This window comes from Eutrigla gurnardus (genome assembly GCF_963514095.1).
Source record: "Eutrigla gurnardus genome assembly, chromosome: 8".
Taxonomy (NCBI): domain Eukaryota; kingdom Metazoa; phylum Chordata; class Actinopteri; order Perciformes; family Triglidae; genus Eutrigla; species Eutrigla gurnardus.
Window position 1 is genome coordinate 10,594,714 of NC_139922.1, and position 16,358 is coordinate 10,611,071.

General features: G+C 42.3%; 1 protein-coding gene across 3 annotated transcripts; it reads right to left on the reverse strand.

Annotated features, from left to right (window-relative positions):
• Positions 1-279: 279 nt before the first annotated feature.
• LOC311017089 (potassium voltage-gated channel subfamily KQT member 2-like) lies at positions 280-15,171 on the reverse strand (the record flags this gene model as incomplete). 3 transcript variants are annotated; one of them, XM_084015227.1, is made up of 10 exons in its annotated part: positions 14,786-15,171; positions 6,479-6,569; positions 6,268-6,394; positions 5,733-5,908; positions 3,979-4,104; positions 3,762-3,872; positions 2,165-2,260; positions 1,972-2,066; positions 1,247-1,306; positions 280-656 (listed from the first exon to the last, which is right to left on the reverse strand). In XM_084015227.1, exons 1-10 carry the CDS (start codon positions 15,082-15,084, stop codon positions 614-616), a joined length of 1,224 nt encoding a protein of 407 aa, XP_083871353.1. In that variant the 5' UTR covers positions 15,085-15,171. The 3 variants fall into 3 exon arrangements, with proteins under 3 accessions (XP_083871353.1, XP_083871354.1, XP_083871355.1); XM_084015228.1 differs by lacking the exon at positions 280-656 and having other exon boundaries at positions 1,147-1,306; XM_084015229.1 differs by lacking the exons at positions 280-656; positions 1,247-1,306 and having other exon boundaries at positions 1,968-2,066.
• Positions 15,172-16,358: the final 1,187 nt, after the last annotated feature.

Consider the following 16,358-nt stretch of genomic DNA (forward strand, 5'->3'; position numbering starts at 1 on the left):
AAAAACAGCAGTGTGTGTGCCATACTGTGATGCAAGTAACACTTTATTTGCACCTATAATTTATAATGCATTTGCAACCAGCTTGCATATCATAAATGAGAACTTAAAAAGGTCTTTGCCTTTTGTTATTTTTGCACACGCAGAATTCATTGAAATGCAACACTAGTATCTTTCAAATGGCTTTTTATGGCAGATTTCCTTTTAATATCCAAATTGAAAAAATGTGCAAATGGCTTATAAAGTCATGATAAAGTGTTACTTCATTGTCAATAATTACACTTGTTTCTTTTGTCAAGAACAATGTGATCAAAGTCAAGCAAGGCTGTCAAAGTGTTCAAAATCACTTTCCCCCCCCAGAGGTAATGCTGAAGTATCAAAGAACAGCTTATTGGTGAATAATTAAGAGAGGGAGCTGATCTTTGAGCATCATGTGAGCAAATGCAGCATGACCGTTCTTGAAGGAGGTGCTTAACGCACGCACACACACACACACACACACACACACACACTGTACAAACACACACACACACTCCCCCAAGAAGAGTGCCTCAGCAGCAGCTAAGAGCAGATTTGAGGAGAAGCCAAAGGGAGGTGAAGAGAGATGAAAATCTGATCAGATCACAGACCTGGGAGAGGTTTCTGCGTTAGAATCCTTCCTGTGAGCAGAGAAGGCATCAGCTGTTACACGGTGGAAGTCAGAATGTTGAAATGTTGTAAGGCTTGAACTGGATTAGCACATGAGAATGTGCTCTTCTGTTCTGGTTCATACTTTTCTATTATTACTATTCTATTATTATATCTAGTATTTCATGTTACTACTAGAACATGTTTACATGCTTTAATGCTAAAAAGAAAATACGTTTAATGCTTTAAGCTAACATGTTCACTTTGATTTGGGTATGAAAATGGCGTCTGGAAAATGATTCAAACCTGCAATAATTTACGTTTTTGGACACTTGGGGGCAGCAGAAACAAGCTCCTTCACCAAATCTTGGTGAATGGTTTTTATTACCTCTTTCTTCACCTTTGAAATGTTCCACTATGTCACTAGTCTTCATTACGATTGCCTGTTCACAATTGGGATTGCATTGACAAGTGTAGCTTTAATGTGGTTTGAGGGTGAGGATTTCTATTGGATTATTGCTTCACCGTTAATAACCATGATCATCACCACTATTATCCCCATTATCAGCATCCTGAACTCGTCATCGTGAGATCAGCAGCAGCAGCCTCGTCATGTTTCTACCTGAATGACTTGCCCTTCAGATTCCTCAGCAGGTCCAGCTGATTCAGAGGTGGAATAAGTCTGCGAAGAGACAAAGAGCATTTCTGTCAAGTCACTTCCACTAACTCACTGTTTGCTAAAGCTCGCCGTCGGGCATTGAAAAATAATTCCATTTAATTTGGCAGCTATCTATTCTGCTGGTCATCACCTTTTCACCTCAAATTACTATTGAAATGAAACCGAACACGTAGCCATTTCCAATCAGGACAGAATGCTTGTCTGTTCTGTTTGGAAATGGCTTCTGTCCAGGTTTTCTACTTCTAGACAGAAAAAAGGCTGAAATCTGAATTCCAAGGCGACCTATTTGCTGATTCATATAATTGGAGCGCAAAGTCAGACTGATTTACCCTATGGCAGTTTGTCTTTTCAATATTTTAAAGACAAGAGAGGAGTTTTGGCCAGGACTCCACCCTCATTATTGCAAAATGAAAAGTAGAATACTTATGAAACCTTATGAAAGCAGAAAGTGAAAAGTCACACAAGGGTGTGATTCCTCGCAACAGACAGTAGTATCTGACTCAACAAGGGAGTTTGCAATACAATAAGACGAGGATACTCTGCAGGCTCAGTTTTCCACTCGGCTTCCCGGTTTAGTGATGTGGCAGAATGTGATATGGGAAAAACAGTTGCATTTGATGAAAATGCTGAATAATGTACAGCGCTACTCAGACAGCTTTATCACCTACCTGTACATCGGGACAGCTACAGTCTGCTCGTAGAAGTCCCAAGTGTACAGCAGATCTGTACGGGAAAGGTTAGTCGCATAGAACCTCCAAGCAGCCTGGATGAAGAAATAAAACACTTGTGTCAGGAGCACAAAGCAGAGATTATGTCAGTTTGAAAAATGTGCATGGTGTTGTTATAGAGTTTTCCCTTCACCTGGATGAGGCCTGCTGCAGGGTTACGTCTCTTCTCAAAATGCTTCTGCCTGTGCTGCTCTTGGACTTTGAGGGCAAAGCCAGAACCCAGGATGCCCTGGAGAGTTCACGTGTAACACAGAGAGCCCATAAAGTGATCAGTTACATTTGTTGACCTCTACTGGCCAGGAGTTGGAACTGCAACAACACTTTGTCGACCCCTTCCACAACAGTGAGCAGCAGTGCTCAAATCCAACCAAAAGATCTAATAATATCACAGATTTCCACATGTCTGCAAAGCCTACAGCTAACAAAAGCAGGGACCGCTTTTTTTTATGTAATCGACCAAACAGGTCTTAGCTGTCAGCTGCTAACTGAAAACGTGCTGCTGAGTCTGACATCTTCTAATCTTAAGATGGGAAGGGAAATGAGCGGAGTTTGGTGGTTTCAGAGGAAGCTTTTTGCTTACTTCTACCGTCTAAGTTGCACAGTCACATACTGGCTCACTCAGAATGCTTTATTTTTCTGAGGGGCTGGACTAGGATCATAAAAGAAGGTGGCTGCACATTATCATATAAAATACTGCACATCGTTTTTCCAATATATCACAGTGCACATTTCATAACAAGAGAAGCAACGGTGTAATTAATAAGAGGCATTCTGTGTGGTGCTGCAGCTCCAGGGCCCTGGTGTTGTGCATGCTGGTTCACTGAGTCTATGAGACGTGATTGTTAGTTTTATTGCTTCCACCTAAGGAAATGTCTGCTGTACTTTACTGAGCTGTTGCCTCTTGCAAGGACCAGAAACCACACATATATGTCAGCACTATGTACTTCGAATTAGTCACTATTTTCTTACAAGCCATTTGGTAGCCGTATTTACCGTAAAGCTGATATTTTGCCAAACAACAGTTGCCTATTTACACATCCAGCGAGAAGGGATCGAGATCAAGGTGCACTTCAGCAGACTGAGTGCTTCACTTCCCGACACACCCACCACAACTGTACTTTGCATCCAGCAGACACGGAGCAACATTAGCATTAGCATTAGCATTAGCATTGGGGTGGTGTTTTTGGAGATGTAAGTCCAATATTAACTCTCCTTTTAGCCTGTTTTTGGTCTCTGTGAACTCCTGATGGAAATATATGTCTCTTTAGTTGCAAAATGCTCACCAATGTTCACCAACCAAGCTGTTTGATGGACGAGCTAGTGTGTAATTATATTATTATATTATCTGAGCTCGTAACGAGAGCGTTGCGACTGAAGCAGATCAGCAAAGTTGCATGCCGAAATAATTTGCCATTTTAATATAAATGACTCATGTGCTCTTTTTGAGCATAGACCAATGGCAACTATATAATCCAACAAGGTTCATTCAATTCATTTCGCATGTGTCCAATTATTCAGTCGGGTTGGTCTTTCATGGTGAAAAGTGATGTAAGGAATCTGACAGCTGGATACACTCTTTCTCACGGAGTAGTTACACCTCATCAATGAGCGCTTAACGCCATGATGGATAGAGACTTAATGAATACAAGCAATGCCCAATCAGCACTTTAAGCTTACGCTCATGCCAACAGCACTGGGTTCAAAGTGCCCTGACGAGCCCTCGTACTTACAGCAGGAAGAGCAAAGAAGGCCACCCCGATCATGCTGAATGTGGCTGCCAGCAAGCGTCCATTCCAGGTCTTGGGAACCTTATCCCCATAACCAATGGTGGTGAGAGTGATCTGGTGAAAAGATCAATTCAAGTCACTACTTGAGTTGGGTGGTGTGGTAGAGTCACAGAAGGCTTTCTCTTTTAATATAATGTGGACACTGTAGTGTTTTTCTTACCAGTCCCCACCAAAGAGCATCAGCATACGTTTCAAACTCCTCATTTGACTCCTTTTCCACAGAGTAGACCAGGAAGGAAGCCAGGATGAGACACAGGAAGCCTATGTACCACGCAGTGATGAGCTCCTACGGGGAAAACAATACAATGTGCATCAGGGAATCGAAAGTAATTAAGTGTCATCTCAGATGCCGTGCAAAGTGGTGAGGAAACCTCGGTAAATTGTTTTTTTTTCTTCATTAAATGACCTCTCTGTAATAATATTGGATTATATGAGTCGCATGTCCTCTGTGGCAAACCAAGTACTTCATAAACGTCTTTATTTCCCTCAGTACATGCATACGCCCGGCCTCTCCCTCTCATACATCACACACACACACACACACACACACACACACACACACACACACACACACACACACACACACACACACACAATAATTCAATTTCAAAGCTCATTTAAATGAATTGGAGAGATAAATGTCTTCTCACCCTGACATAATCACTTGTGGAACACACAGTGGAAAATACAGCACTTTTATATTTAAACCCACATAATAATAACAATAATAATAATAATAATAGTACATGTTATTTGTTGGCGCCTTTCAAACACCCAAGGTCACCTTACATGATAAATGTTCAATTCAATTCAATTCAATTTTATAGTGTCACACAACAGAAGTCATCTCAGGACTCTTAACATTGAGCAGGACTAGAATACGCTCAAAATTTCAAGAGTCAACACAATTTCAAAGTCCCAACATCACCCAGATAGAACCCACATGCAGATAGAATACTCTTTGACCTAAAACATGGCCTAAAACGTGTGTACCAGATCATCTGTGTTGACTAACAATTCAGTTCTTCATGTGGCTAAAGGCTGAAGGAACACATCAGGATAAATCGGGGCATGAGCCCCTGCTTTTTGCCCTTGTAGGGGATGCATGGCATTAAACTTTCTTTTTTAATAGATAAATTCCTGTTTGCGCACAGCCCTGCCACACGGATGGATTGAATGAAAATATCAGGTGCTCCTGAGCGATACCCATAACCTCCCTACCTGTGTGTGTGTGAGGGCCTCTGAAAGGAAACATCAGTCATCAGGTCTGTGGCCAAATTAAGTAGCCAATAAATACAGTTCATTCTTGTTTTATATTAATGCGCTTCACTTAGGAATTGCTTGACAGTGACACTATTTGGCAGGTAGCCTAGAGAGTAGCAGCTTGAAATGTGCCGACTAGTGAGGCTACCTTTAGCTAGTAAGGCAATCAGTGGAATACGGTCAAGTTCCCATGTCTTTGGTCCCATGTCTTCAGCAGAAAAAAAGAATATGCATTATGATTTTGAGCCCCTGCCCCTCTAACGTGCCTGACTAGTAGTGACATAATGTATTTGCAGCTCGATGAAGAACATGTGAAGGAGGCGGCAGTCCAGAATCTTTTATTGCCACCCAAGGAAATAACTTCCATCCCTGGATGGGAGATGTCCCCCTCACTTTTTTGGGCTTATTTAAATCACTGATAGCAGACAGTCTGTGATTGAAGACCAGAGACATAACTCATAGAATAGAATTAAATTAATAACCTTTTCGTCGAAAAACCTGGTCCTATGGAAATTTCAGTGCAGTTAATTTGACTGCATCAGATGTGGTTTTGAACACCCGACATGGCAGACTCATGACCAACCTAAAATTGAGAAAGGAGTTTGGACCCCTCGTGACCCTCTACAGACAGAATCACGTAAAGGGTGTCACCTTGCTGTGGGCGTAAACCACAGAGCCGAGCAGCTTCCAGGTGCCTCCTCGGCGATCCATACGCAGCATGCGCAGGATCTGCAGGAACCTCAGACTCCTGATGGCTGAGGTGGCGAAGACATTGCCCTGGGATCCAGCTGCCAGTACGGATACTGAGGCTATCAGCACCATAATGTCTGGAGAGAGAGGGGAAAATCTAATCAGACAGAGTTAACAACACTTTGCTGTGCACAATAAGGGCCCATTTTTGCATCATTCAAAAGTTGTTCCAAGTAATAAAGGGCAACATAGAAGTGTTGAATTTTAATTGAGGTTTCTATGGCTACACATTTCATTTCACCTCGTCTTTAGCATAACCTCAAGGCAACAGATAATCACAAGAAAGCATAACAAAGATGGTTTTCATATCCTCAAACCCTCCAGCATATTAAAATTGAAGGAATGGAAAAATACAGTCTGTGTTATGATCTTCTCCTGAGTGAGCAAGGTGAGAAATATGACAGCAAGCAAACTCAACACGGCCCTGTTTCCTCACCTATGACACAGAAAGGCTTTCTGGCAAATTTGAGCCTCCCTCTCCATCCTCTGTATCGACAGCAGCAGCCGGCAGCCCATATCCTCACTATGTACTCCACTCCAAACACCACGATGGTCACAATTTCCTGTGGAATAAACCAAAACGCTGGATTTAACCCTGTGGCATGACTGTGTATATGCAGCAAAGGCTTACAACAAATGATACCTACCAGGATGTACAAGGCACTCTCTGAGCTATTTTTAAACTCTCTGATAGTGGCAAAGACTGAAAGAATGAGGCAGGAGAATACCAAGAGGAAGCTGGAAGAGATAGGAACAAAGAACAAAATTATTTTTTATTTTTACTCTAGGGTGTGTCACTCTTACATTTAAGCTACAAGAAGTTCAAAGGACTAGAGAAACCATAGATTGTATGTAAGAAGTTGGTGTAACCATCACGTCACGAAGCCTTGGGCTAGGAATTTTGGCTGTCGCCATCTTGGATTTATGCAACAAGTGAACAGAAGTAGCCATATTTGGACTGCAGAGGAGAGCAGCAACCTTACCGCACCCGGATCCATCTGGCTTCTGGTGTGAACCTGTTTACAAATTTAGCTTCATAATTCAAGGTCAAGGTCAATTAGTGACAGTAACAACGTTATGGTAGTCAATCACAAGGTGGCAACACCCTAAAGCATACCCTGCTTTCTGGTCTGTTCGACTCTAATTGGACCATCATTTCTTAATGAACATCATGTTGTATAAGAAGACTTGAAACTAGCGATTCAGACCATAAACTTTTGCTGCAATAAAATCCCATAAAGACTGATTGCCATCCGTAATCAATTTTAAGGCTTAAGTGGATATGGTTGGAGACTGAATGAGGAATTAGAGCTGCAGAACCTGGGCGGCATTTCATTAGTGGAAAGGAGCCAAACTGCATAAACAGCTGGAGCTCAGTAAGGATTAATAAAAAAAAAGGAAAGCCTCAAAGATGAATTGAAGGCAGGCGATGGATCGAATTAATCTAATTCAGTTACACATATGCAACGTTAAGTGACCATACGCACATCTGTTTGCACACAAGAGGAAATCCAGTCAGCTGTGAGTGTCGAAAGTGGAGTAACATCAGCTGAGTGGCAGATCTAATGAGACAACAACAACACCTTCTGCATTGTCGTCATTGGTGCTGTTTAATGTTTTCTACATAAGATGGTAAATAATGGTACAGACATTATTATATTACACAAAAAAACAAGTGGAAATATGTTCAAAGATCAAGAAAACAATGATTCTTTCAGCTACAAAAAGAAAAGAAGTAGGTACATGGTTGTATGCAGAGTGATGTGATTAAGAAGAAAATCTACACTGTGGCCACACCTCCAGAAGACTGGCCGAGAGCATCCGACGAGGATGGAACAGAACGTGATTCGAAGAGGAAGAGGCCGAGCAGGACTCGACCTAAGGGAATTTATTTAGAAAAGATTTACTGGAAGGAGTCCAAAGCAGAGCTAATGGAGAATGCCTGCTGAAACCCAACACGGGACATTGCAGGATTTTAAAAACACGCAACTAACATTACAGATACAGACAGTAAGTATCTTCCTGAGTACAAGATCAGGTGTTACACTACACTAAATTGATCTCATTTACCACTATATGAGCTACTGTATGAGATGAGTGAGAGTTGGCTGACTGAGATAAGCAGCTGCCATTAAAGATTTTGGTAGCAACGGTAGCGAGGCCATGGTAGCGAATGGAATCACAACGTAGCCACGCCCAAAAGCAGGGTATGCTATATGGTATATTTGACTTTAAATGGACCATAATTTACTAAATTAACATCATGCTACATCATGGAAATAGAGATTGAGACCATAAACTCATGTTTACAATGTTTACTGAGTACATCAAGTGAGAAGCAGGGTAATTTTCTCATATACTTATATAGACTATACAATCAGACTTCTTTTTGCAACCAGAGGAGTCGCCCCCTCATGGCCAGCAGAGAGAATGCAAGTTTAAGGCACTTCAACTCTGGCTTCACTTTTCAGAAAGCTTTTACATCATCCAGTCCCCCACTCATCCTTATGAAGGACCCTCATCAATCCTCACTGGAATACTTTCTTTTTTTTTACCAGAACTGCGGCTCACCTCATTTCCCTTTTTCCTGCTGCTGCAGTTTCTGTTATCAAACCCTTGGCAGCGGCCGCTGGCTGCCAGCCAATCAGAATGAAGCGGCAGAGATCAATGGTATGTATGGTATGGCAAAGTCTGTAGACGAGCTCATGCTTTATAATGATGCTTTATCATTCTTCTTCAGAGGCATGAAGCCAAACGGGCAGCTATGTGCATTTTATAGTTTAGACTGAGTTCATCTCAGCACACGCATGTACGTTTTTGGCTTCTCAAACATCATTGATGGCTACAGCAGTCAATGCTTGCTTGGTAAAATGAGCTCTTTATGTGTCAAGAACGCTTTGGTTATATTCTGCCTTAAATGTGCAGCTTGTCTGGATAGTTTTAATTTAAATCCATTGAAAAGTGTCTATTTGAATTATAGTCAGTATAGATTTTGTTGGTTTAAATCAGCAACAATGTATTATAGATAGCAAGGTTTAGTTTTCTTCTATTCAAGGTCACTCAGTTTCAGTGTTTAACTGCCAGGTTGCTCTTGTACCAGCGTCGTCATGTATCATCTATAGGAAGACCAACATTGTTGTATGTAGCTGCACCGGAAACACATCCATAAATACGAAGTCATAATCACGACATCACTTTGCTGTAGCTTGCAAATCCATAAGATGCAATATGAAACTGCACAAAATCCCTTCCACTGTATATGTTTACACTGATGGACATCAGTTTATGCAACTTTCCTGACCCGACCTTGCCAAGCTCATCAGTACCTACTAACGAGGACACTTGCTGAAAAAGCAGAGGGGCAGCGACTGCCTCCCTAAGCAGTTAAACAATTAGATTACACCTCTCGCTCATACAGAGACAGACTGTGATGTAGTGACTGTATGTACGATACAAACTGTCTGCTAATATGACAGTTTTCTGTTAAAGGAGGAGTTCAAGATTGTCTTACAGTCCTGCACAGATATGAGAATGATGCCAATCTTCTTATCCCGCTCTCTGTGAGAAATCAAGCTTTCATTATGTATTTGTGCAACATTTCTATTTTAGTTGTGAACAGCGAATGTGTAACCATGCACTGAACAAAGGCACCAACAATACAAACACATTTACTGATTCGACGCACTTCAAAACACACTTCTTGTTACATTGAACACGTTCAAGAATGAAATCCCTTGTTTGGTTCACCATTACACTGTAGTTGTTTCCGTTACACTGCGTTAAACCGTAGCATTGTAATACTGTCCTGTTACTCTACTCTTTTCTCTCTTTTGTGTTTTTCTGTTACAAGAAATATAATCGGCAATATAAAAAATAATAAGGTACATTTTCTGAAGTCTTTTTATGTTTGTGTTCATTTTAATGTGATTAGATGTTCTGTAAAATTGAAAATGTATTATACTAAATAAAGTACAAAAGAGAGCAGTGTGTTGTATAATGTACTCAGTGTGTGCATCATTTTGTTGCAGGCTGTATGGAAATGGATCTTTGGGTTTTGGTTACAGAGATTCATTTTGACACTGAACACTGAGATGTTTATCTGGGGTGTGTCTTATTTGTGTGTAAAGTTTGACACAATGAGACAAATTTCACATCAAGTGTGTAAACAATCACAAAATAAATCTATAAAATATTTAAAAAAAAAACAAATCAACTAATAATGTATTGCATTTCCAAATGTATTATTACTTAACTATTACTCAATCGTATTCATTCTATTAACCCAACAATAGAAGGATCATCTGTATATGATAAAGTAACACTCAGATACCACACACACACACACACACATGAGAGTTCTGGTGAGTTTCAGCACCACGGTCCCTGGACAGCTCCTCGCCGCGGCAATACTTCCACTAATTAATGTTGCAGCTCTGCACAGTGAAGAGGTCTCTCCACACACACACACACACACACACACACACACACACACACACACACACACACACACCTGACCATAGAGCAGCATTGTAGACTGCCCAAACTGATTCCAAGTCATGAACCAGAGTGTAACAAATTTGAGGGGTTAAGTCCATGTCTAGACCAAGCCTAAGGTAGACCAAGATCAAGTCAAGACCAAGACCACGCAAGTACGAGTCCCACACTGCATGAAACACTTACTGTAACATATTGGAAAGGCAAACCCCAGGCACTCCTGAAATAGACTGCATGCTTCTAATGTACTGATTAGCTTTTATTTGTCTTTGTATGTATGTGTGATAGAATGGGATATACTGTATTTACCCACTGCTAAGTCTCTAATGTCTTGGTCCACTCTATGCAGCAGGAGAGGGCCATCGCATTTGGATCCATCCATTTATCCATGCACTCTATCTATGTAAACTTGCACTTGCAATTTAAAAACACTGACACTTTATACCCGGCACTTTATAGAACTCACGCTGACATTACTGCACTTTATGTCTACGTATGAATGTGTATATGATGTGAATTACCGTTTAACTGTTTGCTGTGTATTTTTTACCTGCCAAGGGACTGCGGATGTAAATTAGCAGGCTTGCTAACTCCGACACATTTACATTTGTATTCACATACTGATGTTCATTAATGTGTATTGTCCCTTTCAAATAAAAATATATAAAAATAAATAAAAAAAGATCTAAAAGAACCACATTCAGAAAACAAATTCCTCTTCAGCACCTATTTTATTGCCATGTATAATGTTGAATGTATATGTTCATGTATATAAGTGTACCATGAGAAATGCCTTGATAAAATCATCAAAAGGCACTGCAAAGGTGAATTTTATGTTTTTATGTGAATTTGCCTCGTTTCATATGAGCAACCACAGTAATGAGGAAAGACACATAAATCCGACAATGTACAAGTAATTGCTTGATATCGCTTTACAGATCTTGATATAAAATCCAGTAAACAAAAGCAATTGATTCCGAGACTTAAAAAAGTGGTCTTCAGATTGGTCATGGGGCAACATTGCCATAGAGCTTGATTCTAAAGGCATCTCATTTGGATTGCCGAGTCTGTCGCCCCAAATAAAACTCCACTTAAGACAGAAAATCACATTCCTTCTGTGGTTGACAAACAGCCACGGGCAGCAACACACACATCCACTTGTTGCCAGAGAGATCCAGAAGACATCACTGAGAATGTGATCAATCAAGGGGGCTGTTGTTGGAAGCAAGAAAAGCCTGCATTTCCTCCTGAGCTGCAGATAAAGAGACATTGATTTGCCCCCCTCAGCAAACCAGACATACTCACCACGCTAAATTTAGACTGCGACGAACTAGAGGAGGGCACAAAAAGGAAGAGCAGTGACAACGATTCACAAGCCCACTGAGGTGTGTTGTCACCATAACAACTAACGCAATTGCCATTTTCTTTTGTATTAGTGTAATGGAAGCAGAAAACAGTTTAATGTCCGTCCTCCTTTTTTATTTCTGTGCCTCCGGGTCACTCAGGTCGGAACCTTAAATCTAAAACACACTATTCAACAGCAGCAAAACTCCTTTGTGTGTTGAAAACAAAGGTGCATTCTCCCGTGAACATCGTGAGGGACATCATTGTTAAATATTTGAATATCCCAACAGCTTTCTGGGGCTTTTCATCAAAAAAAGCAGGGGGAACACAATCCACTCCCTGCCATAGCCCAGCTACAGGATTTCAAATTAAAACTCTAGTCTTCTAAACCTCGAGAACAGACCACTCGATCACATCTCGACGGCTTGGCAGCCATCATCTCTGTGCTAAATGTCCTCGCCTTAGTTCTCCCTTGTCTTCAGCTGGCCAGCTCAGCAGAATAGTGAACTGGAACATGTCCTCAATCTGTCTGAAGAATGTTTACCAGAACATTCATTTTGTTTTCACTGATCGATCACTTCCTGAACCTTTTTCGTCTGCCCTCCTCTCTTTGCTGTCTTTCTCCATGGTAGAGCTTTGTTCCACTTCGGTGCAGAACTAACACCTAAATTTCCTCACACAGCTGGTGCTTCCATTAAGAGGAGACAGTAATGACGCTCCTATTGAAGCCAAATCAGTGGAGATATCAGAGATACTAGTCGCTGGGGTGGATCAGTAGAGGATGCTGAGCTGTAGCTGGAGACAGGAACCTGACAAATTAAAAGGCTTTTTTTTCAAACTATCAAATTATCCCTTATTACACAATTTGTGTGAACAAAGCTGTTCTGAGAGCAGTGTGTTGGAAGAAGCATTTCCTGTAAAATATTTTTCAAAGCTTTCCCTTCCACTGATTCAAAAATGTTCAACCGATGCATGCTGCATTTCACAAGATTCAGATCCACAGGGATATCCTTGACTGTGGGCCACTGTGTTTCCTCCCTTTAACTGATGTTGGACCAGCGATTTAACATAAGGGCAATGGTGGCCTGGGTCTCAGACAGCTACATAATTAGAGGGAGAAAGAGAGAGACGAGAGGCAGCATGACAGAGAGCACTCCAGATATAGCTCATGTTCCACATATTGATCAGGCGCTACAAACGAGACCGAGGGACAAAATACCTGCCTAACATTTCAGGAGTGCAACCATCAAAAAGAAATAGCGGTTGTCTGAGAGGCGCACGTTTTGCCATGCTCTTTGTCAGCTAAACGCAGTGGTGTCAATTTGTTTGCAAAACGCTGTCGTTTGGAGACGAGATAAGCAGAAGAATGGATGAGGAGGAGGGGAGAGATTTGACTGAAGTCAGCACACGGTGGTTTTATAAATCAGCTGGCTGGAAGTAAAACGAGTTGGGAGATTAAGTGAAGTGTGGTGGCAATGAATTATGTATAGAAAAGAAAAATGGAATAGAGGCAGATGTTCTTCTGCAGGATGGATGGCAAAGTATGAACTTTGAATTAATCTAGTGTAACTGTAGGCGCATCATTGGGACTCTGTCCCTTTTTCCACTCATTTTTAGCAGCACACATGCTTCTGGCCCTGTTCTTACGAGGCCGTATGTGCTAGTTTGGCTTTAAATGCTGGATTATATAGAAGAAACATCACTCTGCCTGCACTAGATTCTCCCATGAAGTTAGCACCAGCAGCTAAGATGGATGTTGGTCAAAGAAGATCAAAGATAGAAAAGAAGGAATTTTAGCTGGCCGTTATAGTATTCGGTTAATATTTCAAAAGTACCCAGAGGGCCTGTGTGAGTGTGTGTGTGTGGTTTCACATTCAAGCACAGGCTCACTTCTGGGCATCCAGACGTCTCGGGGGAGCCGATACGCTGTGCACAGTGAATTCCTTAATGCCGTGGCATTTCATCTGCTCACTACCAAGCATGCACCATCACTGAAAGAGAAGGATTCAGGCATGACTGGAGGGCAACAGCATATCCACCTTTTCATTTGGAGAATGGAGATGATTTTTGTAGGCTACAATCTGTAATTGCTAGCATGCACATATATATGTGTGTTGCACATAAAGGATGGCTGACGCGTGAGCACTAATCAGCTCTTGCGAACAGTAAACTGATGTCTGGCTCAGGAGGAGCTACGAGAATGTAAAAATAATGACAACCATTTTTAACAGAAGGGCTGCATTTCATACGAGGCATTAGAGGAAATGAAGGATCAAAGTGTGGATGTCTCACCCTCTGCTGAACCGATTCGGATCATTCTTTTTTCTATTCTGCCTCTTCCTCCCCCCAAAATGTTATGGAAGTGCTTCACTAGATTGCTGCAGTATCTCTTTAAAGTGCAGACATGAATGGATGATTTTCTCACAGATCGTCATTGGGGGTTGCTGACCACTGATCAGAGGTCAGCAACCTGTATTATTCATGACAGCGTCACCGGAGTCTGACATGGATGCAGCCTCACACACAAAGTGTCATGTTCTGACGACAAGACGCTTCCAGATTATTACTAGCCATAGCATCCAGGACACTCCCTGTGTGTGTGTGTGTGTGTGTGTGTGTGTGTGTGTGTGTGTGTGTGTGTGTGTGTGTGTGTGTGTGTGTGTGTGTGTGGACCTCTTCACTGTGCAGAGCTGCAACGTTAATTAGTGGAAGTAGTAGCGCGGCGCGGAGCTGTCCACGGACCGCGGTGCTGAAACTCACCGCCGCTGCCGCAACACAACACGACTCTCATGAGTAAAACGTGAGCGCACGTCGACTGTTGGCATGTCCTACGTCATCGTAAACAGTTCAACTGATCGACCAGACAAATGCGACACGAACATAACTTGTAAAATGTAACATAGGAGTTCTGCAGGTGACGTGACATCCTTCCTATCGGGCCATCGCAGACAACGTTCACCTTTAAATGCGCCATCTGACCAGCATCAACGCAAAACCCGCAAAACTCCACAGCAGCTCTCCCCCCCAAAAACAACCATGACACGCTAACAGCGGCGAGTCCCGGACCGACAGGCCACGGGATCAACATGCGTGGCCGAAGCGCGAGCACCACTTACACGTAAGCGTGGTAGACGAACGCCCATCCCCGCGGTCTCTCCAGCGCATTGTACAGGAAATTCTGTAGTTTCCGATAGCTGGCGTTTTTCTTCGAAGGTCTGGGTCTCCCGGCGGAGATGCTGGACCGCGGTCTGCACAGGATGCCGCTCTTCTTGCCGCTTTCCGAACCCGCAATGAGCAGCGCGCCATCCCTGCTGGATTCGGGCGCACCGGGGTCCAGTCCAACAAACCCGACTTTGTGCTTCTTCTCTCCGGCTTGAGTTGGGTAGACCCCGCCGTTGAGAGATTTCTGCACCATCCTAAAGTCGAGACGACTCTACCGAGGAGTTGTCCGTGCCCTTGCCGCGGGGACGCATCACCGGTGCTGAGGGGTGTGTGTGCTGGTGTGGTGAATGCAGTCGCTGTCGGCCCCCCCACCCTCCCCCAGGAAACCAATTGCAATAACCGTGCGAAACTGCACCGTGTCTGCTTTTGCCGTTTAGCCCTTTCCTGCCAGATGACAGACACAGCAAGGTGGGGAATGGACACGGTTTTCAATCCACAGTCTAATCACGTTGATCACCAGCCATTCAGAGGCTATACGCAATCATTTAATGGCTCAGTGTGTGCAAAGTTAAACTGAACGTCTGGTCTGCTGTGTCAGCAAAACAATCCCAACTTATTGATCACTGTGTTATTGGGGGGGAAATGAATGTGTGTTGTTGTCTAAAGATATATCCCCAAATAACCTCCCATCCTCAGTCCAGCCCCAGAGAGGGAGCTGCAAAGGAGGCGATGCATGTTCATGCAATATTCACATGTGCAGCTGACTTCAGTCAGTGTAATGGGAACAGAACACTATATCGAGCTTTTTAAGGTGTGCCCTCTGGTTGAGAGATGGCAAATGACAACACATAAGAGGATTTGCTGAAATCTGATGGTATGTGTCAACATGCAGGGAGACATAAAACAAGAAATATATCCGCACTCAGCTGGGCACTGGAAAGCAGAGCGATGTAATCAAATTAGCTTCCAACTGATGTGGGCTAAATAATGTACATCAGCTGTGAGTGAATGCAACTTCCCCTTGACAGACATCAGGTTAGACACAAGAGGTGATCAAAGACCTTATGTACTGTGACGTAAAGCAAAGTGGACTGAAAACAGAAACTACTTCAATCAGAGGTCCTTTTCCAGTAGCACTTAGTCACTGCCTGCTGATACGTTGTGTGCAGGCGAAGAGATGCCTTTTGAAGTCGTGCACATGAAACTACAGGAAATAAAACCCAGCAGACCAAAGGCAACATCAACAGGACACTTTTGTAAAGGAAACCACTTCAGCTGAGTGGGTTAGCTTTTTATGTGGGTTAGCTTTTTATGTTGGACTTCAACAAAAAGACATCATCACACTGTGAACATTTTATTTACTAGCTTGTTAAGATTGCATTTACAATGATAATTTTAGAAAGATTCCACAAAGATCCTTTGTACAGTTATTTTCAAGCAACATAAAATTGCAAATAATACTATATACAAAAAAAAACATTAGAATAATGTCAATAAATGTGTCGTCAGTGACATGTTTTTTTTGTC